Source organism: Balaenoptera physalus, assembly GCF_965194825.1.
Source record: "Balaenoptera physalus genome assembly, chromosome: 9".
Lineage (NCBI taxonomy): Eukaryota > Metazoa > Chordata > Mammalia > Artiodactyla > Balaenopteridae > Balaenoptera > Balaenoptera physalus.
The window spans coordinates 59053506-59080507 of NC_138888.1; the positions used below are offsets into that span (position 1 = coordinate 59053506).

The 27002-nt window shown below is 40.4% G+C and overlaps 1 protein-coding gene and 2 long non-coding RNA genes across 4 annotated transcripts in view; 2 read left to right on the forward strand and 1 right to left on the reverse strand.

The window, feature by feature from the left end:
* LOC309667247 overlaps nt 1-27002 on the forward strand; it is a 219332-nt gene that overhangs the window by 189455 nt on the left and 2875 nt on the right. The window lies entirely within an intron of this gene.
* Nucleotides 1-27002, reverse strand: part of LOC309667184 — a 383463-nt gene that overhangs the window by 127724 nt on the left and 228737 nt on the right. The gene's annotated exons all lie outside the window — the stretch shown is intronic.
* On the forward strand, nt 619-26801 carry MCHR2 (melanin concentrating hormone receptor 2). The gene is given in 7 exon segments (XM_082475500.1): nt 619-5323; nt 14421-14630; nt 18886-18910; nt 18914-19080; nt 21307-21424; nt 21426-21427; nt 23639-26801. Coding segments are annotated over 7 exon segments (1011 nt in total). The 5' UTR covers nt 619-5141; the 3' UTR covers nt 23946-26801.

Here is a 27002-nt window from a genome sequence, read left to right on the forward strand (position 1 = left end):
GATGAATTGGGAGACCGGGATTGACATATATACACTAATATGTATTAAATGGATAACTAATAGGAACCTGCTGTATAAAAAACTAAATAAAATAAAATTTAAAAATTTTAAAAAAAAACAAACATGAGGTCAGTGACTGTAATTGTTTTTCCGTATGAAATTCTTCAGTGAGTTCAACCCGTCAGTCATGTATAGCTGTTTTGCCTGAAAATAACTTTTTGCTAATTTTTTATATACATTTTGGCATCAAATTTCAGCATAACAAAAACACAAAGTTAACATTTATATTAGCTGATTTTTAAGGTTTGAAGTAACTGAATAGAAAAGTAAAAGAACAGAAAATTAAGAGGAAAATAAGTATTAATAAAGAAGGAAGAGCAGAAATTTAGATTATTGCCTTGAAACCACGTGGTCAGATGTTAGACTGCTATTTATTTATTTATTTATTTATTTTTAAGATTAGGGAAGACGTTTTATGGCCACTAGCTATTCATTGTGTGGATTGTCATTTAGATGCAATTTTGCTTATTCAAGTAGCAATGTCCTGCTTTACAGTACACACACCTGAGCTCATCATAATTAGTCTCACACCCACCATTCATAAAATTGTATTAGACTGCTTTTTAAAAACTATTTTTCTATTAATATAACCTGCAGAGCCATCCACAGAACCCTCTGTTTAGAGGTGACCATCAATCTGACTTTTCCAGTTATCACTTCTTTGCTTTTCTTTATATTTTTATCATTATTATATGTATCCCTAATAACATAGATTAGTTTTGCCTGTGTTTTAAAATTCTTTCTAAATGGAATCATACTTCATGAACTTTTACTTTTTGCCCAACCTTAAGTTATTAGATTCATCCATGTTACTGTGTGTCTTTATAGTCTGTTCCCTTCTAGCGCTGTGCAGTATTTCATTGTATCAATATATCACAGTCTAGTTATCCATCCCATTGTTAATGGGCATTTTTATTATTTTCAGTTTAAGACATTTTAAATAAATATTTCTGTGAACATTCTGGAGCACTTATCCTGGTCCATATAAACATGTCTATCTCTAGTTATATCCCACCTAGGGGGAAGATTCTGGGTCATAGGATAATATGTAATTATTCAACTTTAATCAATAATGCTTCCCTGTCTTCCACAGTGGTATAACAATTCATACCCCCACCAGTGGTAGGAGTTTCTGCAGTTCCATATCCTCGCCAACACTTGGAACTCTCAAACTTCACTTTTTTTTTTTTTTTTTTTACCAATCTGAGGGTATATTGTGTTTTTTAATTTGCCTTTTCCTTATCACCAATGTGTATTGAGTACCTTAGAAAATGTTTATTCACCGTCGGATACCTATAAATGCCTATTGAAATCTTTGGCCATTTTTCTGTTGAACTGTCTACATTTTTCTGATTGATTTGTATACATATTTTATATATTCTGAACAAGAGCCTTTTTCTGGTTATATGTCTTAGAAATATCCTGTGAGCCTTGCTTTTTTACTATCTTAATTATATCTCCCCTTTTTTTTCAATTTTGACATTACTTTTTTGTGTGTGAACATATTTTACCAACAGGCTACTGACTGGAATATTCCATCTAGAACATGAAACATTCACTCTGCCACATTTTTCAAGCACTCATTTTGTCTTCACGTACATTTTTTTATTCTGATAGAAACACACACACACATAACATGACCGATCCTCTTAACAAATTTTGGAGTGAACAGTACAGTGCTAAATGTTGAATAAGGACAATGCTGTACAGCAGGTCTCTAGAACTTTTTCATCTTGCATGACTAAAACTTTATTCCCACTGAACAGCAACTCCTTATTTCCCCGTACCCTTACCCTTGGCCACCACCTTCTACTCTCGGTAAGTTTGACTACACTGGATATTGCATATGTGTATAATCGTGCAGTGTTTATCCTTCTGTGACTGGCTCATTCCACTTAGCCTAACGTCCTGGCGGTTCATCCACGTTGTAGCATATGACAGGATTTCCTTCACTTTTATGGTTGACTAATATTACATTGTATGTATATACCACATTTCTTTTTTTCCAGCTTTATTGAGATATTATTGATATATAACATATTTAAGGTATACAACATGATGATTTGATACATGTACATACTGCAAAACAATTACCACAAAAAGGTTAGTTAACACCTCCATCCACCTACATAATTACCATTTTCTATGGTAATACTATTTAAGATCTACTCTCTTAACAACTTTCAAGTATATAATACAATACTGTTAAAGTCACCATGCTGTACATTAGATCCCCAAAACTTATTCATCTTATGGCTAGAAGTTTATACCCTTTGACCAACATCTCCCCATTTCTCCCCCCACCTCCCAAGCCTCTGGTAACCACCGTTTTACTCTGTTTCTATAAGATCAGCCTTTTTAGATGCTACATATAAGTGAGAACATACAGTATTTGTCTTTCTCTGACTTATTTCACTTAGCATAGTGCCCTCAAGGTCCATCCATGTTGTCACAAAAGGCAAGATTTCCTTCTTTTTATGGCTCAATATTATTCCTGTGTGTGTATGTGTGTGTGTGTGTGTATCACATTTTCTTTATCCATTCATCCATCAGTGGACACTTAGCTTATTTCCATGTCTTGGCAATTGTAAATAATGCTAAAATGAACATGGGAGTACATATATCTCAATACACTGATTTCATTTCCTTTAGTTGTATATCCAGGAGTTGGATTGCTGCATTATTTGGTAGTTCTACTTTTAATTTTTTGAAGAAACTCCACTCTGCTTTCCATAGTGGCTGCACTAATTTACATTCCTACCAACAGTGCAAAATGAGTCCCTTTCCTCCATATTTTTGACAACAATTTTTATTTTTTTCATAGTGGCCACCCAAACAGGTATGACAAAATATCTCATTGGGATTTGATTTGCATTTCCCTGATGGTTAGTATCTTTTCATATACCTGTTGGCCATTTGTATGTCTTCTTTGGAAAAATGTCTATTAAAGTCCTTTACCCAGTTTCTAATTGGACCGTTTCTATTTTTCTATTGAGTTGTATAAGTTCCTTATATACTTTGGATATAAATTGCTTATATCCAAATGGATGGATGGATCCATCAGATGGATGGTTTGAAAGTATTTTCTCCCATTCCATAAGTTGCCTTTTGATTTTGCTGATTGTTTCTTTTGTTGTGCAGAAGCTTGTTAGTTTTATGTAGTCCCATTTGTTTACTTTTGTGTTTGTTCCTTGCACTTTTGATGTCATATCCAAAAAGTCATTGCCAAGACCAGTGTCAAGGAGCATTTTCCCTGTGTTTTCTTCTTGTAGTTTTAAAGTGTATGGGCTTACATTTAAGTCTTTAATCCATTTCAATCAGCATACATGCAATGCTTGTATCTTTGACTTCTTGCTGGCCATTGCCTTCAAAAATAGTTTGAGGATTTTCTGAGGCCTAGAATGGCTGTTTTTCCCTTCAAAAAGGATTTGCATTTGCATCTGCCTGGTTACATAGCGGGTTTTGCAGGCCTGGATCGCCTAAGATTAAGGTCCAATCTTGAAAGTCCCTGGCCTGCCTACTGAGGGTACAAATCTGAGAAAGGATTCTTCTGAACCTTCCCAGGAAAGATCTGCTTTTCTTTTCCTTCTCTCTTTCTTCTCCATTCCAACAGCACCAAGGCAGCTCTCTCAGAATTCCCAACAGTTGTGTAGGTAGGAAAGGAAGATTTAAATCAGGTTCATTCATGCCTAAGGATGTTGCGCCTGGTGCTCCAGCTCAGAAGAAGGGTTCTTCTGCAAAATTCCCCACCCTCAGTAGGCTGAGGGCTTTGACTTCCCTCTGAACATGATACAGACATGGAAAAAGTGTTCAAATGGTTGTGGCATCAACAAGTACCTTCTGGATAAAGATAGCCTTGATGCTTCAATAGTCTGCTTACCTCGCAGTTACTGGATCTCATCCAAAAACTGGCCAGGGAGAGCCCACTAACTTTTCAGATCTTGAATATTTTTAAATTTTTTAAAAATTGTTTATTTATTTATTTATTCATTCATTCATTTTTGGCTGCTTTGGGTCTTCATTGCTGCACGCAGGCTTTCTCTAGTTGCGGCGAGCAGGGGCTACTCTTTGTTGCGGTGCGCAGGCTTCTCATTGCAGTGGCTTCTCTTGTTGCGGAGCACGGGCTCTAGAGCGCAGGCTCAGTAGTCACAGTGCGTGGGCTTAGTTGCTCCACGGCATGTGGGATCTTCCCGGACCAGGGCTTGAACCCGTGTCCCCTGCATTGGCAGGCGGATTCTTAACCACTGTGCCACCAGGGAAGTCCCTTGAATATTTTTAAATTGCTGTGTACACACACACACACACACACACACACACACACTGATACATACCCATATATAAATTTTGCTCATAATATTTTATTGTTTTCAGGGGGAGGGTTAATCTCAGTTACTCAGTTTACCATTACCAGAAACAAGACTTAGATGGCATTTTTTAAATGTCTTTTATCAAGATGGTTGGCCAAGCAAATAATTTTCCAGTTCCATTGGTTTCGTCTGTTTACTTGTTTATTTTTAGGTTGGTTGGTGGGCATCTTTTCCTGTGCCATCATTCTTCTTTGTGCATGGTCCCCTGACTCTCTACAGCACTTTTCCCTCCCACAGTGTCCTTTCCTGATCTAACTCTTCCTCATCCTTCAAGACAGACCAGGAATCATCTTAGGAAGTCTTATCCCACTGCATTCCTAAACAATCATAGTTGGTGTCCCCCATGCACTTTATAGCAGACAGAGAAGGTATACTTAACAACCTAAGGCCAGCTGTAATCAACCAGGACTGGTGTGTACTGAGTAAATATTAGCTATGCTCGAAGCGTGTACTACAATCAGGTGGAGAACATGTGTACACTATCAGAGCACACTGTTCAGTAATTTGCGTAAACTGTCACATCATATGGACAGGGAGCAATCATACTCACCCTGGAATCTTACGTTGCATGAATTCTTGGTGCAAAGAAAGCCCCAATAAATATTTTTTGAATTAAGTTAAAGAAAATCTGAATGGAAGGAATTGCCTCAAATTTTCATTAAATAAATCACGTCTTATTCCTTCACAGCTTTAACCACTGGAAGTTCATAAACAATGAATTCACTTCCCTCGTCCTGTTGTAACACCTCTGCTGAACTTTTGAACAAATCCTGGAATCCAGAGTTTGCTTATCAAACCCTCAGCATGGTGGATACAGCCATCCTCCCTTCCATGGTTGGGATTATCTGTTCAATGGGGCTGGTTGGCAACATCCTCATTGTATTCACTATAATAAGGTAAGGGCTTCTTTTTCTTTTCCGTAATTTAGGGGCATGCTATACTCCTTCAATGAGTCCTTTTCCCCCTGTAGGATTTTTCTTAATGAAATCAGGTTTTGGAAATATTTGCTTAAGATAATTAAAGAAGTTCTACAGATATTTTCATCGTGTATTAAGTAACATCTGAGTCGCAGATGTCAAAATGACAGTGCTTACTGTTGAGTCAGTGAATTTTTAGAGCAGTGATTCTCATTTTTAGCTACATATTAGAATCACCACAGGGACTTCCCTCGTGGTCCAGTGGCTGAGAATCTGCCTTCCAATGCAGGGGAGGCGGGTTCGATCCCTGGTGGGGGAACAAAGATCCCACATGCCGCAGGGCAATTAAGTCCATGCGCCACAACTACTGAGCCCGCGTGCCACAACTACTGAGCCCGTGCACCACAACTAGAGAGAAGTCCACGCACCACAACAAAAGATCCCACATGCTCCTAATGCAGCCTAAAATAAACAAATATTTAAAAATTAAAAAAAAAGAATCACCACAGAGCTTTTAAAAATCCTAATACAGAGTTTAACCCCAGACCAATTAACTCAGAATCTCTGGCAGTGGAGCCCAGGCAAGAACTGAAACTGCAAGGCAACCATTTTATTTTCCAGCAATAAGAGCTACCCTAAGAGGCTGACCTGGCCTGACTGGTAAAAGAGACTCTTTTGCACTCACTTAGACAAGAGAGATACTCTACCTGATCTACTGCCAAAGATTCAGGCGGTCATATGTGGTGGGCTGCTCCCCTCAATATGGACCACCCAGTGCAGGCCAAACTGAGAGGCACCTGCTCCCTAGTACCTCTCGCCTTTGCTTCATGTCCCCCACCTCATTCAGCTAATTTCCTGCTTCCTCTCAAACCTAGAGCCTAAGGTTTAACTTGGAGCATAAGAACAGATTACAGTCAGCCCTCAGTACCCATGGGCTCTGTATCCATGGGTTCCACATCTGGGGATTCAAGCCATCGTCAAAAATATGTGGCAAAAAATTCCAGAAAGCTCCAAAAAGCAAAGCTTGAATTTACCATGCCCTGGCAGCTATTTCCATAGCATTTCCATTGTATTTACAACTAATTACAGAGTATTTACATAGTATTAGGTATTATAAGTAATCTAGAGATGATTTAAAATATTAGGGAGAATGTGTATAGGTTATATGCAAACACTACACCACTTTATATAAGGAACCTGAGCATCTGTGGGTGTTGATATGGGTGGGGGGCAGCTGTCCTGAACCGATCCTTCATGGATACTGAGGGACCATTGTACTTGTCCTCTACTGGCTTGACAAAATGAATTTAGAGTTAGTGTACACATGCCCCATCACTACATGATACCTTTGCTATCCCGATTATTTTCACATTTAAGGTTTACTTGTTTTCATACATATAAGGTGTTAAAAAAAATTTTGTCCTGGTTTCCGATCATACTTACAGCCACGATTTTAAAAGATTTTTGTCCATATTTATAAATTATAAAACACATTCTAAATTACTACCAAAAAGGTGTTTTCAGCATTATATTAACACATAACTACAACAAACTTTTGTGTAGCATATTACACTTAAAGGGCACAGTTGTAAACTCATTTACTCCTCAAAATGGCAATACTCATTTGAGGAAAGAGGCTCAGGAGAGATAATAATTTGTCTAGCATCACACAGCCGGTAAGTAACAGTCCTAGCACTTGAACTCAGATCCCATGATTCTAAATCCCAGGCTATATCCTCCACAATAATAACATCAAACAAATCATCAAAACTAGAAAGATGGTTGGATTTACCATGTGGATGGAAGAATCCTCACAGGACCAATTAAAAACAGGAGCAGCCCTCGGGAGAGTGACAGGATGACACTCACTATCCCTGAGAAAGCTCATCACTTGTCACTTTCCCCAGCTGGCTTCTCAAATTTTTATTGTCATTATCTCTGTAGTTAAGTATAGTGTATCGATAGTATTTTTTTATGACATTCATAATTGAAGATTTATTTGGTATACTGGAATTCTACTCTTAATGAATTCAGACATTCCTTACTGTGTGCTGTAAAACCATTTGTGAATATCAAGCATTTAAAATTATTTCTTAAGTGCTAGAAGCAGTTCCACTCAATATGTATTACTAAATACCTACTGCATGCCCAGAACTATTCTAAGCGTTATGTAAATACCAAAGAAATATGGCAGCATCTGACTCTAAAAAGTTCATGGTTTACTGGAGAAGACAAGATTTAAATACATTAACTCATTTGAAAAATAATACAAGATATTAAAAACAAGTGGGTGAAAAAAAAGGTGGTTCAAATAACAAGTTCCAGGAAGGGAGATGAAAGTAATCAAATATTCTCAGAAAGCCTCAGGAGGCAATAATGTGAAGTCGAAAGTTAACAGTCAGAGACTGGGAATGTTTCCAGCTCACCCTGTTTGTCTGTTGCACCTGCTCACTTCTCCTTCCATCTTTCTCTCTTGCCCCTCAGTATTTTTGCTGTCCCCTCCTAAAGATACAAGCAGGGTGCCTCATGCCTGAGAGCCTTGGTCCCACTGTTGAGAAACCAAGTCCTTAGAAGGTGTAGCCCTCCAGAAATGGTTGCATTTTTACAGACACCTTTTATAAGCAAAGACTCTTCAGCGTGAAATTCAGGCCCTGTGACAGGCTGTTGAAATATCTGGAGCCAGAGAAACTTCTTGGTCCCCCTCAAGTTACACCAAAAGACAATGGCCTGATTCCACCCACTCATATGGAGACAAAGCTTGAAAAAAAAAAAAGAAATGTGGAATGTGAATTCTTCTAAAAGTCAATACTGAGCTATAACTCCCAGAAACAGATTCTCAACATAAAGCAAATAGTCATTAAACTGGAAAAAAAAGAGAGAAAACCTGAGCCATAATACTGACAAATTTACTTGCAATGATTGTGAAAAATCTGCTACTTCTTCATACCATTACAATTTTATAGATAATAAGTGAGAAGATATATATGTTAATGGAGCTTTTAAGATGAATCGTTTAATCTTTCAAAAAACATCTGAAGCAACTTAATTTTTATTTTTATTGCTAGGATGTTGATATTTTTCTTTGCAAATTACTCTTCAAAAATTTATTAATCTCTCAAAAGTCATTTGAAAGTAAATTAGTTTTAATTTTTTTCAGCTTGGGATTTATCTAACAGTTTTTTTAATTGCTCTCCAAAAAATTTAAGACAATTTATATTAATATTTTTATGATGCCTTTCCATGATCTTTTATTTGTTACCTTCTTAACAGACAGATGGCTCAAACTATGAAGACTATGCTAAAAATAAGGAGAACTAGATACATATAAAGAAGATTTAGGACTTTCCCATTTATGATAAATACTTGTATCAAAAGAGAATGAATAGAACAATAGTAAGATCATTAGTGATTCTGGAAAGCAAGAAATGATCTCACTTCTGACTTTGCCAAAGGAAGACTACAAAAATCTATGAAAAAATAGATTTACGGAAGATGGAGCTTCCAAAATAAGGTGTCCTATGTGGCTTTTTTTTTTTTTTAAAGAATCGATTTGTGCATTAGGAGGGTGAATATAAAGTAGTGAAGCCAGATCATTACTACTCAGTCATACTTTAAATTCACAACAGGTCAAAAGGAAGCCAGATTTTAAAATGTAGGAGGAAAACTGGGCCAAGTAAAACATAAAATTTTCCCCTTTTGTTCTTGGGAGAGAGACTTATGAACTCAGCCCCATTACTCAACTATTCTCCACGGCCACAGTGGGTCCTGGGAAACTCCTTCAATAAAGGCGATGATGTTTCTCTCCGTCGGTCCCCCACCCCCATGTTTTGAACACATCTTTCTCCTGTCTACTGACAGACGGCTTTGAGTGGGCAGAGACTCTCTAAAGGATGCCTTGGCTCCCTATAAACAAAACGTTCCCATTCTTTCATTCCCTGCCCTCAACTGGCTGTCAAGTCAACTAATTTACACTAAATCATGAATTACTGAAACATCTTACTTTTTAACCCCCCACCATGGTGTCTACATTTTATACAGAGATTACAAGAAGAGTGAGTGTTCCTGAAGGAATACTAATGGTCTAATGATGGAACACCAGTTGCTAAGACAGAGATGGGAAATGCTTAGAACAAGGCCTCTTCTTTTTTCCCACTCAGCTTAGTGCTCCCTCTGACCCAGCCCTCTACCATTCTCAGGGTGCCAGCTGGAGTTGGAGTTGACCCACACCCTTGCTGTACACATACCCTATGCTTTAGATGCTACAAAGCCTCCCAGTCACATCTGTTCAAATGAACTGGAAAGTTGATTGGAGACCTTTGTTGCTATGGTCCAATGCACCAAGACAGCTCTGGAGTATAAAGGGGTTGAATGTCTTCCCCAAGGACACAATAAGTGAGGGCACAGAAATGAAATTAGAATTTCCAATTAAGTTCTTTATATATCTTACACTGTGTATCTAGAGCAGGGTTGGCAAATACGTCACTCTACTCTAAACTCCCCCACCCTTGGCAGTCATGTCTAATCACACAGGTCTGTCCTTTAGTAGTGCCTGTGTGATGACAGACAATTCTTCTCAGCACAGCGCTTTATGAAATCACTACTAATCCATTGGTGTTGCCTCATGCTGACCTTAAACAAATGAACTACCGGTTATTTCTGAAGCAGAAATGGGTTTACTCAGGATCAGCAAAGTATTGCAATTTGGGATCTGCAACTATGGCAAGCCACATGCAAGTGCCACCCAACAGAGAGAGGAGGATTCTTTTACAGAGGGGGAAAAGGAAGTTGGGAGGGCTGTAGTAAACAGAGTCCATTGGAGAAATTGAGAGTTCAAAATATAGTGGCTTGTCACTGGCTGAGTGGTGACAGTCTCTCATTGGCTAAGCTCCTGCCAGGCAAGAAGTCTTTCTTCTGTTGAGCTCTGCTATCGTAGGGCATGAGAGCTCCCCACTTCTGGCCTCCCGACTCCATTTTAATTGAGGTTTCTGTTTATTAATTTTTACACTCACAATAGGAATATAATTTAACTAGAGTTAAATGCCAAACAGGGACTCGTGAGGCGACCCAGAGATAAACAAAATTAGGAAGGTACTACCATGTCCTACCACCATCCTCTGCCCCAACACCACCACCCTTCTCCTGGCCCTGAGCTGAATGGAGGGAAAAAAAAGTGGTTTTACAGATCTTGGAAGTTTGGGCTGCCTGGTGGGAGCTGTAGCCACAGTGGGATCTGGGACCATGGAGTGGGAACTGCAGGAGGAAGGTGGGCGGGATGCAGTCACCAGAGATGCCAACAGCAGAGAGGGGAAGGAAATACCCTGGCCTCTCCTCTCATCTTCCCCTCCAATTTCCCTCCAATAGTGCTTCCTATTGGCCAAAACAAAACGAAAGCCAGTTGGAAAGAAGACCTAGGAACAAAGTGCAGAAGGGTGAAAAGTGGGCTTGAGAGTAGGCCAATCAGCAAGGCATCATCCTGATTGTGTGGCGTTATATATATATATTTTTTAGTTTTATTTAATCCATTGCACATATTGTCGTTTCTGATTGCAAAAGGTAAACATGTTTTTAATAGAATCTTTTTAAACATTAAAAAATACAAAGAATAAAGTCGAAATCAGTCATACTACTATTACCAAGTGGATAATCACTTGGATTACTGTGACATATTATTTCAGCATGTTTTTAAACAAACGTCTAAATAAATTTGGGGTCATACTACCTACATAGTTGATTTTTTTTTTTTTTTTTTTACTTAATAAGTACTTTCCCATTTGATTAAATATTCTTCCAAAGTATGATTTGTAACAACTCTATCATTTATTGTATGGGATGGTGGTATACCTTAATTTATCATAGCATTAGATATGGCCATATTAACCATATGAAAGACATGTTAGCTGAAATGATCACTGATTTACATATTTTTTTAATGTTTGGTTCATGAAAGACAGAAATCTGATGAAGTCTGGCAACATGAAATCTGAAGATAAATTAGACCTAAGAAAAGAATGCAAGTGGTATAGTTAGAAATTTTACCATTTCTATTTAATTATTTTTAATTTCTATGCAGTCACTTTCAGTTTAAAAAAGTAATAATAAATGTAATGTGTTATTTTTATTACCCTAGTACCTTATGCCCAGATAAATATATCATTTGCTTCAGAATTCTCTTTTGCTATACAGAGTATCATGTAGAAACACTTTTTTTTAATTCTTCTGTATTTCCAGTTAATGGCATGCACTGTCCTCAACAAAGGAATTTCCATAATTCATTATCAGTAAATGATGGGTGCCTACCTGGAGGAGAGCAAGGGCCATGGATCTAATTGCTGCAGTTAGGACCTAAGCAACCACTTGTGGTTTATACTCCAATTCAAATGGAAATAACATCTACTTAATAGGCAAAGATTTATAGGGTTTTTTATTATTGTGTTTTTTGCTTTGTTTCTTTTTTTAATTTATTTTTATTTATTTATTTTTGGCTGTGCTGGGTCTTCATTGTGTGCTGGCTTTCTCTAGCTCTGGCGAGCGGGGGTTACTCTTCGTTGCAGTGCGTGGGTTTCTCACTGCAGTGGCTTCTCTTGTTGTGGAGCATGGGCTCTAGGCGCACAGGCTTTGGTAGTTGTGGCACGCAGGCTCAGTAGTTGTGGCGCACAGACTTAGTTGCTCCATGGCATGTGGGATCTTCCTGGACCAGGGCTCGAACCTGTGTCCCCTGCATTGGCAGGCGGATTCTTAACCACTGCGCCACCAGGGAAGTCCCTTTGCTTCTGTTTTTGTTTTTTAGCGTGGAACTCCTTCCAGCTGACCTCTAATATCAGTTCCTCTCCCCTGAGCCCTCTCCATCTCCTACTCCCAATGGTCTGGTGAGGACGAGGATTAGAGACCAAGGACAGTCATTTAGCATCTCTTTTGGTTGACATGATCTTTTTCTCAAGTCTCTTCTCCTTCTTGGTCTTTCTGATATGAGCCACCAACGTCCTGGGGACAAGGAACCAACCTGCTGTATTAGTGGCATCAACAATGCCCGAAGTGTGGTTGCTGAATAAGGACTCACACCAGTAACTCCCCCATATAGTGTGTGCTGCCAGGGCCTGGGTAAAACATCCTGGCCCCAACTGACCCCTCACACGAGCCTTTGATGGCTTAAATATGAAGTTCACAGGCTGTAGAATTTGCAGTCTCTGAATAATGAAGACACACACTAGCTTCCAAACAACAGAGCAATAGACCTGGATCCAGGGTGAACTAATAATGGTGGCACAATCTTAGGGCTAATTCTTATGTGCTACTTAAATTCTTATCTATCCTCAATACAGATGTCACTTCTGCCAAGAAATTTGCCTTGACTGCCCCCAGGGGAGGGGGTAGAGGCCCATTTTTATGCGCTCCTTGTGCTTTCTCTAGCTTTCTTTCATCACGTTATAATGTGATCATTTATTACACATGTCTAGACTATAAGCTCCTTGATGTTAGAGTCTCTAGGTGATTTAGCTTTGTAGCCCAAAGCACAATATTATGCCTGACATATAATTGGTGCTCAATAAAATGTTTGTTGAATTAATAAATAGCATCTCCCAGATAAAGATGATACCTGTTTATTATTGAATGCCCCAACTCTTTGAAGATAGGGAGCAACTGAATTTTAAATTAAATTTCTGCTCTCAGAAAATTATTTTGCCTTCACTTCCCCCAACAGATGACAGGAGATGTTTCTCAGTGCCCTCCACCAATTCACTCGTTTCAGATTTCTACTCTACACTCTGGATTTCAGGGTCTTAATTAATAGTCTTTTCTATTGAGTTAAATTTTATTGGAATATTTCTAAGTAATGGTTGAAATTTGTTTTAACAATGGCCTCAGGATTTGAACTTACAGCTTCAGTGGGGGAAGAAAAAGCATTGCAAGATGGAAACATTTATTTTCCCTATTCAGCTATATTTGGTGCTAGGTATAGGTAAAGACAAAGTCTTTTGCCTGAGTGAGTTTCGAGTTGGTATAATTTATTGCTATGTACAAATTACTTCAGAACTTAGTGGCTTAAAACAATCAACATTTGTTATCTCACACAGTTTTTTGTTTGTTTGTTTAATTTTTATTTATTTATTTTTGGCTGCATTGGGTCTTCGCTGCGGCACGCGGGCCCTCCCCAGGTGCAGCGAGCGAGGCCACTCTTCGCTTCGGTCCGTGGGCCTCTCATCGTGGCGGCCCCCCTTTGTTGCGGAGAGCAGGCTCCAGGTGCGCGGGCTCAGTAGTTGTGGCGCATGGGCTCAGTAGTTGTGGCACATGGGCTCAGTAGTTGTGGCGCACAGGCTCAGCTGCTCCACGGCATGTAGGATCTTCCTGGACTAGGGCTCGAACCCATGTCCCCTGCATTGGTAGGTGGATTCCCAACCACTGCGCCACCAGGGAAGTCCCTCTCACACAGTTTTGAGGGTCAGGAATCCAAGAGCAGCTTAGCTGGGTGGTTCTGGCTCAGGGTCTCTCAAAAAGTTGCAGTCGAGCTGTCTGTCCATCTTAGAGGACTATCTAAAGGCCTGGCTAGGGCTGGAGCATCTACTCCAAGGGAGCTCCCTCACAGGTCTGGCAAGTTGGTACGGGTTTTTGGCAGGAGGCCTCAGTTCCTTTCCACATGGACCTCTTCACAGTGCTGTTGAGTAACCTCACAAGATGGCACCTGGCTTCCCCCGGAGAAAGTGATACAAGAGAGAGCAAGGAGAAAACCCCACCATGCCTTTAGGTCCAAATTTTGAATGTCACACTGTCAATTCCACCACATCCTATTCATTAGAAGTGAGTTACTAAGTTCAACCCACACTCAAAGGGAGGGAATTAGGCCCCCGCTCTTGAAAGCAATATCAAAGAACTTGTGGACATATCTTTAAACCACTGCAGTTAGTTATCAGACAAATAGTTCAAAACGTCTGAATATACACAAGCATTCATTGTGCATTTGTGACGGTTCCCTTTTAACTTTTAAAATTAATTTTAGCAATTGAAAATCTGTAAGAGATGGCATAAATTAAAGGTGTGTATTTTCAATGTCAATCCTCGGGTTTCCCTCCATTTCTTTCAGGTCCAGGAAAAAAACAATTCCTGACGTTTATATCTGCAACCTGGCTGTGGCTGATCTGGTCCACATCATGGGAATGCCTTTTCTTATTCACCAGTGGGCCCGGGGAGGAGAGTGGGTGTTTGGGGGGCCTCTCTGCACCATCATCACATCCCTGGATACCTGCAACCAGTTTGCCTGTAGTGCCATCATGACTGTAATGAGTGTGGACAGGTAAGTGAAGAGACTATGAAATATATTAACATAATTCAGAGGTGCCTGTACTTCCCCAAGGTCATCCCAACTTAAGCAATGTCAGTGCCGGTTTGTAATAGCAAAGTTCCTCTTCCTTTGTTTGTTTCATTGTAGGAAAGATCAGGTAATATTTTTCCAACTTTCACAGAGGTCAATTTTTTCATGGAAAACTTAAAACACTAAACATCTCCTTTTTCCCAATCATTTTTTCGATCTCAGTTTTATTTACAATTGACTGCAAGAAAAAAAAGACCATAAAATCATGAAATGTTGGAGACCAGAATGAAGGCCCCACCACCACCCATCATTCTTGCAAGAAGGAGGCAGAGGTCCTGAGAAGTGAGGGGATTTGCTAAAGGCACATAGAGAGTCAGTGGCAGAGCTGAGAACTGAAGTAGGTCTCCTCACTCCTTGTCTAGGGTTCTTTCTGGTAAGTTCAATGTCTCACACACCCTTGTTATCACCTAGCAGCTTAAAGGATTCAGTGGAGTAGTGGGCTCTTAAACAGCTATGAAGAGAAGTCAGAGTACCAGGAGGACCATCCTTTATATTCATCATTATGACTGATTAATGCAAATACCACCATTTACATCATTAGAAATTTGTTGGACTGTATCCCAGAACATGCCAAAGCCCTATTCTCCACCCATGTAAGCTAATGTTATTCAAGGAGATAATGGTGATGGCCAGAGCCTGTGGAGCCAGTGAGTGATGGAGCCCAGTTCAGAGGCAGGCTGTCCAACTCTGGAGATGGCAGATAGCTGGCAACTACCTCACCATCTGGCTTCTTTAGGAAGCATGCAAGCTAGGATGTGCCCTGCATCGTCCAGATGCCAGGGCCTTCACACCAGCTCTTAGCAGCATTCCCCAAACAGAAACAAGCCCTGAAGACAACAGTAGAAAGCACAACAGAGCAACCCTCTTGAAATCTCTATCCACCTGCTTCCCACCCCAAGCCCCACCCAGCACACGTGGTCCCCCTTGCTCTGATCTACTTTTTCTTTCTCCCCTGCTTCGAATATATTACATATGTTAATATATTTCGTGCACAAAGATATGCAGGTGTGTTGTTTTTGTCTAGCTTTCCCTAGCCATCAAATGTAAATTCCACAAAGGCAGGGTCTTTGGTCACTACACTAGTGTCTGTGTAACAGTGTCTGGCACACGGGGGCTCAAAAACTACTGATCAATGAATGAGTGAATGTCAGTCTTGAGGGCTGTGTTAAATTTCCCTGAGTCCATCAAGGACTCTTTCCTGAGCTCTGCCTCTCTTACCCTTCCAAGTGGGCCTTTGGGGTCGGGAAGGGATGAGCAGTTGGATAAACAAAGGAATAGCAGGGTTCATATAAATCATTCCCTGGATCATTATTATTCAGACATGAATAATGATGGTAATGCTTAATGCAGTTTTTATATCCTGCTGCTTTTCTACAAAAGAATTATCAAAATATGTAGAGTATACTTCTCAACTTATAATTAGCTTCACATTTTTTAATCTGCGCGCTGGGTAGGTCGATCTGGTTAGTTCAGCTGATGCCACCAATGCTGATGGTGTGTGGAGTAAAGCCTGGGGAGCTTGCCAGGGTTCCAACACCAGAGCCCTGCGCGGGGCAGGAACCACTGCAGAAAAGCTACCTAAAGTATAGTCCTCACCATCGTGATCCCATTCTCAGAAGGAGAGAAGCTTCTTCATACCATGTACATACCATGAAGGCAGGAGAGTATCGGCTTTTTCTTTAAAGAGGGGAAACTGTACCCCTTCTGTAAACCTCTTACTGCAAATAAAGTGAAAGCACATTGTCTGCCTTAGAACAGACCACAGAACATTTCCTAATGTTCACAGGTTTTTTCTGAGTGTATGTGTGTGTGCATGTGTATCTTACACAACTGAATAGTGTGTATTATTTTTAACCTTATGGACACAGAATGCTAAAATTTTACTTTCAAATTAAGACACTCAGGCCTTTATCCTTCTCCCTGCCCTCACTTTAGAGGATCACGTGGCCAGAGACAAATAAAGATTTTGTAAAACTGAACCTTTCCCCCAGCCCCTGGCATTTCTTGCAGTTCTAACTCTACTAGATTCACAAAAATTCAACAAAATCTATAATTTTGTAAAACAGAAATGAAGTTTTCTCTGTAATGCCAGCACTAAATGTCAGTGCCACCAGTATGCCTTATTGTTTATACATTTAAGTTATTTGAATTGTCAATTTAATGGATCATAAATTTCAAGTGTTTCCCATAACTTTCATTTTTCTTTCTCTGATTAATTAATAACTGCAAGTGTGTGAATATTTTAAGAGAGGGTTCCTACCTTTAAAGCAATACAAAAAAATTCTGTAAACATCCAAAATATGAAAAATATTTGCCTCCAGGTGAAAGCTACCTAGACTTTCATTAGTGGTTACTTTCGTAAGTAAATTTTCTAGAACAACAACACAGTCAGTAAGTAGGAGCCAAAATTCCCCATTCATTCATTTAACAAATATTTATTGAGCACATACTGTATGCCAGGAACGATGCCAGACACAGGAGATACAGCAGCATTAAACTAATAGCCAAGGCTCCTGCCTTCATGGGGCTCCCATTCCAGAGGTGTAGACAGACATTACACCGTGAAGAGTCACACGGGGAAATGTGTATTTCCACACAATGATACCTACTAGAAGGAAAAGTAGAGTTGCCCCACAATCCGCATTTATAGTCATGGGCCCTCGTATAGAGTGAGTGGTCAGGGGAAGCTTCTCCGAGAGGGAGACCTAAATGGGGACCCAGAGGAGGAGAGGCACGTCCTGCCAGGCGGGTAGAACAGCATGTACCTGACGCTGAAAGAGACATTGTTTGAAGGAAGGCCAGGGAGAGACTGGCACAAACTTCAGCCTGAGTGACAGGGAGGGCCGGAGGGAGAAAGACATCAAGGGTCATGGTGAGAATTCTGAATTTTATCTAAAAGACAAAGAAAGACCATTGAAGGGTTTTCAGCTGGGGAGATGATGAGAGAAGATTCCCTAACCGATTGATGCCATGACTCCATCATCTTTAATCCCAGACAGAATGATGGCAGGGCTGCTGTACGATCACTACCTCATTCCCTTCCTCAGCAGGAAGGGAAGGGAGCCTTCTCTCCTTAGCGACAGGTAACACAGGTGCAGTGTGGGGAAGGAGAGGTGGCTGAGGCACCCGGGGTCACAAGCCTGTCCCTGCATGGCAAGGGGTCCCCCGAGTGCAAAACGTCCTACCTCTTGTGCAAAATTGAAAGAGCAAGGAGACAGAGAATTTGCCATTTTCATAAATCTTCATTAAGTAGCTCTACAAAATCTTGGAGAAAATTAAAGGACCATTGACCACATTTGACATTTATTTAATGCCTACTAATGCTGCTTTCCTACACCCCCCGACCCCCAGCAAAACTGTGCTTTCTCAAATACCTCCTCTGGATCTGAGCTCTCTTTTTCATGCTTTAGCTTTCAGCTGTGTCTGAAAAATTATTCTTGGATTTGCTGGAGGACCAAATATGTTTGATATATCAGGATTTCAAGTTTGATTAATGATTATCCTTTTTTCTGGATCAAAAAGAAAAGGAAAGAGAAAACCCCTTCTCCATGAAATTAGTCCACATCCCCCCTCCAGCCTACGTTTCCTGAGGAATTTGTATTGTCTGCTAGTCACGTTTGTTAATTCTGTGATTTCTGTGAACTGAGCCTCCAAGAGCCTGGGGACCTACCTCTAAAGCCATCTGAGCAAAATGTCTGTCCCAGGTGCCTGAATCTCATGCTGCTGGGGATTCTCCCACCAGCCAACGCACTTTCCTCCTTCCTGTCCTACATCAGCCACTGTGCCCCCTGTCCCACATCGGTGCACCCTCCCTCCTGTCCTGCCCTCCTGGAGGAAATCCCCGTTCAGAGACAAAGTTTTCCAGAGCCTCCTGTGCAAGGGAAGCACCTCTGTAAAGAAAACGTTTGCACGGCAGAATTTTACCATTTTCAGGGTCTTCACGTTAAGTGACAGCTGTGTATCAGTGAGTGGTTTATTCAGACTTACGGGGTCAAGAATTGTTTTCTCTACAGGTACCAGCCAGCTCTTAAAAAAATATAACTTTCTTTCACCCTGATAGAGGTGTGCTTCAGGGAGGATAATAATACTAATAATTTACTCTTGTCATGAACCTTTCATCCTTGGAGCTCACTGCTTTTATTGATTGTTCCCAAACCCTTCTCAACCGGCTTTGCAGGTACTTGGCTCTCGTCCAACCGTTTTGACTGACGAGCTGGAGAACAAGGTACAAGACGATCTGCATCAATCTGGGCCTTTGGGCAGCTTCCTTTATTCTTGCGTCGCCTGTCTGGGTCTACTTGAAGGTCATCAGATTTAAAGACAGCGTTGAGAGTTGTACTTTTGATTTAACATCCCCTGACAATGTACTCTGGTAGGTTGTTAAAATTTAAGAAAAATAAGAGTTGAATTAAGTCTTGAAGTGCTTCATCCTCTTTGTCAACACGTGAGCAACCGCGCAGAGTGTCCTTGGGGATACTCTTCGGGCCAGTCTCCCCACTTAGTTCTCTGCTTCCCACCATCAAGTTGATAGTTTGATTTTAAGGAGAGGGTAACCTTTACAAGAAGATTTTGAGTTTAATCATGTAACCTCAGTGGGTGCAAATATATTTAAATATGGATTTTAAAGATCCATCGCAGCCAGATTCAATAGGAGCACAGCAATCAAGGGAGGGGCAGACTTTCCAAAAGGGTCTAGGAGTTATGAGACTCAAACCTTATCAATATGCAGCTGGAGTTTGGTTGAGTCGCGTCCCTCGAAAAGATATATCCAAGTTCTAACTCTCAGTGCTTGTGAATATGATCTTATTTAGAAACATAGTCTTTGCCCATATAATTAAGTTGAGATGAGGTCTTACTGGATTAGGGTGGGCCCTAAATCCAATGATTGGTTCCTGATAAGGAGAGGGAGATTTGAAGAGACACAGAGAGGATGCATGTGAAGACAGAGGCAAAGACTGGAGTGATGTGTCTATAAGCCAAGGAACACCAAGGATTGCCAGAAACCACCAGAGGCTAGGAGAAAGGCCTGGAGCCCATACTCCCTCCCCAAAACCTCAAAAAGGAACCAAACTTGCCAACACCTTGATTTCAGACTTCCAGCTTCCAGAAATGTGAGAAAATACATTTCTGTTGTTTTAAGCCATCCAGTGTGTGGTAATTTGTTACAGCAGCTCTAGGAAACTAATACAGCAACCAACACAGTCATTTATTACATTTTAATTTGAAAAGAAAAATTAAGTCGAAATTTTTCTAATTGAAATTTTGAACACAGCATTAGAATCTCTGACTAAGATTTTTCAATCGCCTGCTAAGGGCCAGGTGCTGTGCTAGGTGCTTTTTACCTACATTATGGCAAGTCAGTCTGGCAGATCCCTTTTTCCCAGTCCACCACTTGTCAAATAGATGAGTCATTTCTGCATCACACAGACACAGTCTGAGAGGGATGGAGGTAGAGGCCCAGCAAGGCTACGAATCCAGCAACAAAAAAAATCTCCAGAGGAGTGCAACATCGATACCATGATCGTTTATTCGTTATTTCTCACAACAGCACTGGCTCCACTCACAGACAGAAAGCGTCAGCTCATCTAAAGGTGAAATGATAGTTAATCACCGCGGGCTGATAAATTAACCTGGCCGCACCCTGTCTGAAAGGAGGGCAGGACCTGAAGCTCACTATATGACTACATGACTTTGGCCTGTTGTCACATAAGCAAAGACTATTTTGCATCGACAGCTGTTTCTGCTCTTTTCGGTTGGTTATGGTAAGGGATATTCTGAGGTCCTGGCCTCTGTTGTTCCTGCCAGAATTAAATCCTTACGGTGAACGGAGACTGGGACTAGTGTGCTTCGTTCAGAGACCCTCTGGCTCCGGAGCGCTCTCTCTGCCACCCCGCCCCCACCCACCCAATGCCGGCTGTCTTCTTCCACACAAGGGTTTTGCCGGGAAGGAGGATACCCGGTGTCTGGGCAGAAACGGACTTGGCCCACCCAAGGGCTCCCCCTGGCGGAGCACTGAGGAAATGACCAGCTGATTTGACAACAGGTCCTCTTCTGTGCCCTTTGAGAGACCATCTGGAGTCTCAGTTACAAGCGTGGGCTCTGGAGCTGGCCTGAGTATCTAGGTTCAAATCTCACCTCTACCACCTACTAGCTGAGTAACCTTGGGCAAGCCGCTCAACCCCGCTGTGCCTTAGTTTCCTCCTCCATAACATGAAGATGCTAATGGCATTGTACTCCTGGGGATGCACAGATTCAATGGGTTAAAAATATGTAAAGCACCCTGAATAGTGCCTACTACATAACAAATGCCACCTGTTGCCTCTTGTTGTTAATAACACTAAATATAATGATAATAAGCATCCTCACCCACTCTGTAGTACTCAGTAGCATTGGCTACTGAGAAGAGCTGGCTAGAGAAGAGTCATTGTCTATGAATAATGAAAAGCAGACCTTCTGTATGGGAAAGTACCCAGAGAGCCTTAACTTTTCACCCAAGCACTTTTATTCTGGGCCCTGAAAAATCACAGAATCATAAACTGTAAAAGTCAGTTCCTAGCGTTGTGAATGTAACAGTCATGTCTTCTCTCTCATTTTATAGGTATGCTCTGTATTTGATGATAACAACTTTCTTTTTCCCTTTGCCCTTGATTTTGGTGTGCTATATTTTAATTTTATGCTATACCTGGGAGATGTATCAACAGAATAAGGTTGCCAGATGGGTAAGTGTATGCCTTATTTTGTTTTATTTGTTAAAGGAACAATTCAGAGATCTAAGATATCTACAATAGAAGCTTAAGCATTAGTCACTTGAAACATGCCAAGCTCAGACATATAGGCATTAATGTCTATATAAGGCATTTTCTGAAAATAAGTCATGTTCTGAAGCAGCTATATGAGGATCTCTCAGTGATAAATATTGTAATCACTAATGTAATGGTTTCATAAAAATGTAAACAGAACTCAAGACTCTGTTTAAAGAATAATTTTGTATTTGTCATCAGCATTGTTAAATGTTTTATTTGTACATTTTGCAGAGTTGTGTACATATGTAAATATCCTAGATGTTGTGTATATTTTATAACCTTTTCATTTTTGTGGGGTTTTCTTTAGTGTAGGGGAGGAGGATCTCATTAATATTTGAATACTTAGAACAAGGTTAACTAGGACTAAATAAAACCAAAGACTTACCTAAAGACAATAAACTTGGGAAGGACCTTTAAAGATACTTGTCTCTAAAACTATATGAATAAATCTAAATTATTTTCTACTTGAAATTGTACATATCAAGTTGTTCAAATGAGTCAGTGATTATACAACATGTTAGGTTAAAAAATCATTATTAAAATTTGTCTTTAGAATAGATTATTGTATATTTTTGAGAAGACAAGATTGTGGGGTTTCCCCACACACCATATGTAACACTGTGAAGATTTAAAAAAAAAGAATATGTGAAAAATGTAACCACCATTAGTCAAAATTTGTGGCAAACCCTGGTACCAAAGGTTTAGGTGTTCTATTGGCCCATGACATTTTTTCTGACTTCTTTAAATTCTTTGGAATTATTACATTATTAAAGAGTGGCCTATTTAGAATGGGAAAGAGAAGCAACCACAGTTATAGACAAAAATTAGCTTCTAAATGTATCACGGGTTAAAAGGTTGAAATGGAATCATATGGAATATTACGACATCGACAGCTGGAGAGGATGCTTGAACCCTTTTAAAACAGTTCTCCAAATCAGATCACTTTGCTCCCAACACTTTTCTCAGAAATGCTAAAAGCATCTTATGAAACAAAGTTCATATTGTCCAGTTATCCCTAAAAATGCAATAAGTTAGAGGAATGATGGTGCCTACTCTGACGAACTGCAGAAGAATCATTATCTTAGAGTGATTTTCAGCTGCCATTTCCCAGTCTTATTCATCTGCTTCAGCCATGTCCCAGAGAAATTTCTAGTTAATGTCTAAATATGACATAACATGATGAAATTTGGGAAATTTAAGTGTTTTTTATTTTAGAATAATTTTAAATTTACATCAAACTTGCATAAATGGTACAGAAAGTTTCCATATACTCCTCACTCCAGTTTCCCCATTAACATCTTACCATGTTGCACTTGTCAAAACAAAGATAATGGCATTAGTACACTACTATTAACTAAACTCTACCCTATATTGGATTTCACCAGTTTTTCCATTAAAGTCCTCTTTCTGCTCCAGGATTCAATCCAGGGGACCACACTGCATTTAGTTGACACATCACCACAGTCTCCTCTGGTCTGTGACAGTTTCTCACTCTTTCCTTGTTTTTCATAACCTTGATAGTCTTAAGTATTGTACTTAAGGAGTACTGGTCAGGTATCCTGTAGAATGTCCCCCAGTCTGGGTTTGTCTGATAATGTATCACGATTAGACTCTAAGGTTAAGGTAGTGTTTACGAGGTTTCTTCACTTCAAAATTACTACTTATCCCTTTCTCTATTCCATTATTTGGAAACGAGTCATTAAGTATAGCCCACCCTCAAGAGGGAAAGAAGGAGGGTGAGAATTAAGCTCTGTCTCCTGGAAAGGGGAGTATCAACATATATTATTTGGAATTTTTCTGTAAAGAAGGTTTGTCGCTTCTCTCCCATGTTATTCAATCATTTATATCAGTACAGATTCATATATCTTTATTTGATACTTTGGATTATAATTCACTACTATGTTATTTATTTTGTTTCTCAAAATGTTCCAGCTTTGGAAAATTTGGGCAATTTTTCACAGGGCTGAAAAAGAGTATTTTCACAGTGCTCCAAATAAGTAGGAAGAAAAATGAGCTTCATAGTTCACTACATAGCCATTTTGAACCGTCCAAAAAGTTCTGGGACATTGTTGCCCCATAATTTCTATGGTTGTTTGTGTTCTGTCTCTCCAAACGTTTCCACTACAGCTACAATCCCAGTGTTGCAAGGCAGAGAGTGATGAAGCTGACGAAGACGGTGCTGGTGCTGGTGGCGGTCTTTATCCTGAGTGCCGCCCCCTATCACGTGATACAACTGGTGAACTTACAGACGGAGCAGCCCACACTGGCTTTCTATGTGGGCTGTTACCTCTCCATCTGTCTCAGCTATGCCGGCAGCAGCATCAACCCTTTCCTCTACATCCTGCTGAGTGGAAACTCCCGGAAACGCCTGCCTCAAGGGCAAAGGAGAGTGACACAGAAGGAAATCAACAATACGGAAAGCACCTTGAAATAGAGCTTTAAGGAGAGTACATGGATCATCAAAAGTCTAGGCAGGCTTGCCTACGTTACTGATGTTATTAAAAAGGGCAGGCAAAACGGTGTGCTGGTGTCCATTCTTGTTGTGCCCTTGTGACTCTGGAACAGTGCTGTAACCATTCAAATGCAGGGAGTTTAATATGCTAACTTTAGTGAAACATAAAATATTTGTCTGTGTAGGCAGTAGGCAGTGGGATAGCTGAAGAGACCCGAGCTCCATGGTTGTGGATGTTATTGCAGCATCTTATAAACTAGTCACTGATGAATATGGCCATCCCTGACCATCAACTGAAAACTCACCAAGGAATCTGACCTTGCCGTCTACACTGTGGCCTCACTGTAACAGTGCCCCTGAGGCTCCTAAGAGGGTACCACCTTACAATGAGATCTTAAGTATGGCCATTTTTTAATCTACAAAAATGTCAGTTTCATAGGGTCTAATTTAATGCCTTCAATAATCAACTCCATCTGTTAGCATGACCATTAGCATGTATTGAACACATACAACATGTAAGATTATATGTAACAAACCTTCGAGGTAAGTATTACCCCAGTTTACTAAGGCTCAGAAAGGTTAAGTGATAAGCTTAACACTGCACAGCTACATAAGAGCTGGGCTGAAATCCAGGTCTGCCTGTTTCTGTCTTTTTACTACAGCCCCTTGGCAACCTGTACCTATCATACTGAAAAGAGCCAATAATTGGGTTTTGTTGTTGTTGGGATTTTTGCTTTCTCCTACACCCCTACAGGAAAAGAACTAAAGTCTGAAAGAAATGAGTTCATATTCTTAAAGAAATAAGTTTATGCATATTCTTTTGCATTTAGCTTTGTTCTCACACCTACAAATGACAGAAACCAGCATCTGCATTTTAATAGTATAATAGTATTCTTCAGGATGTCAAGTACACTCAGACACATTCTCTTTAGGTTACAGTGGATGTTTAGTCAAGGCTGCAGAAAGTAATTAGCTTTTACTTTCACAGATGTTCATTATGTCTTTGCCTTTTGTGGCTTGTATAAAACATTCACTTTGATATAGTAAGGAAAAAATGCTTTTAAAGTCTATATTCTCAAAGGTAAATATTTTATTTTGTTTGGGGATGAATCTGTAAACCCACCTCCCTCATTTAAATATATAAAACCGCTTGCTTCATGGGCATATAAAACTGATTTTTCATCAGCCCTTTATATAAAAGAGTCACAGAGACCAGGTTTCTAATAACCTGATCTCCATCTTTATATCTCAGTTGTCAAGACAAATGACTTTTAACCCAATGCATTTGGTTCTAGATCTTTTAGAGACCATTTTGGAGCAAGGTAATATCAAAATTCGTATCTGGATGAAAGGTTGTGTAAACAGCATGAGAACTACAAACTGAGACAGGGCACAACTGAGATATTTCAGTTCTGTAACTGAGGTCTGGAGAGCTACACACAGAGGCTGTATGCTCCTTTACAGTTTCCATCAAAAGCTGTGTCATGGCTACAGTTCCAGGGGCCTTCATTCTCGCTACTCTAAGGTGCAACAGTCAGGGTTCAGTGAATAACCCTGACATCTGAAGACCCAACACGATGGGTCATAAACAGAAGTTATTATTTGATAATTGAAGAGAAATGGAAGAGTTTACCTCCTTTGTCTTTTTTAATATGGAAAATATTATGATTTTAAAATTTTAAATGGTTTTAAAGCAACAGACATTTTTTAAATAACATTTCCAATAGCCCTCAAATAATTCCAGTATATAAATTGGTCAGTGAATTATTTTAATTTATATTTATTAAGAGTTGTAAAAAAAGTTAGCTTTTAATCAAAGTATAAAAGAAAAAGGGTGATTATTAAGTTTATTTTAGTGCCTTTATATAGCTTTTCTATGCATAAGCATATATATGCAGATTTGCAGAGGTGGTTTGTCAGAGATTCTCTATGTGTTTTGTATTTTTGCTCATGATATGTATACATGTTTACTTTCAAGAGAAGTTAATGATCAGTTTCATATATCTAATTAATACTTGGGTAGTTTTCATTATGTAAACTCATAACTGTATCCCTCCTCTATGCTTATTCAATTTTAGGTGACTCATTTAAATTTTGATTGATTAATATAAATCAATGAATAAAAATTGCTTGTATATTAATTTATTTCTAGCTTGTAGCTTCTATTCTTAAGGTTTTCTTATAGAATACTATTTCATATTTCCTTAATATAGTTTGTCCTGAACAAAGACTAAAGATTTAAGAATTAGTAAAGGGGGAGCAGAATCAAGATGGCGTACCAGGAGGATGCAGAATTCGCATCTTCTCACAACTAGGGTACCTACCAGGCACCAGTGGGGGACCACGGACACCTAGGGATGGGAGGAACCCCCAGTGACTGGGTAGGACATGGGGCATGTGGGGAGTGAAGGGGGAGGAGAAGTGGAGGTGTGATGGGACTGGCATCCCTGAGGGGCGGCTGGGGGATGGGAAGGGATCCCACGCCCGAAGGGGGAAATTGGGGGACCACTGGGAGGGCAGAGGATCAAAAGGGAGCATGGCCAGGTCTCCCCTGCCCACTTGGACCCCCAGGAACCTGTTGAGATCCTGGGCCTGACCCTCTGCCCACCGAGGCCCCCTCCAGCCGGGCGGGTCCTGAGGGAGTGGGAGGGAGGGAAGGGGGAACAAAAGTAAAGGCCAGACCTCCAGGACTGGCACCCCTGAGGGGCTGCTGGGGGACGGGAGGAGTTCCTACACCCAGTGGGACCCACCCACGGTTAGGGGTCCAACAGGGCGGGGGAGACCCTGGGGGAGACAGTGGGGGAGGGGTGCGAAGTAAGGGAACGGGGCCAGTGTTTTCCCTGTCCACGTAGGCACCCGGGAGCCTGCTGGGCTCTCTGCCCTCAGACCCTCCCTCCTGCCGTGCAGAACCCAAGCCCCGCCCCTACACCCCACCCAGGGCCCCACCTCTACACATGGAGACCCCCTCCAACGGGCAGGACCTAAACCCCGCCCACACACCCTCACTCAGGGCCCCACCTCCAAACTCCAGAACTCCAC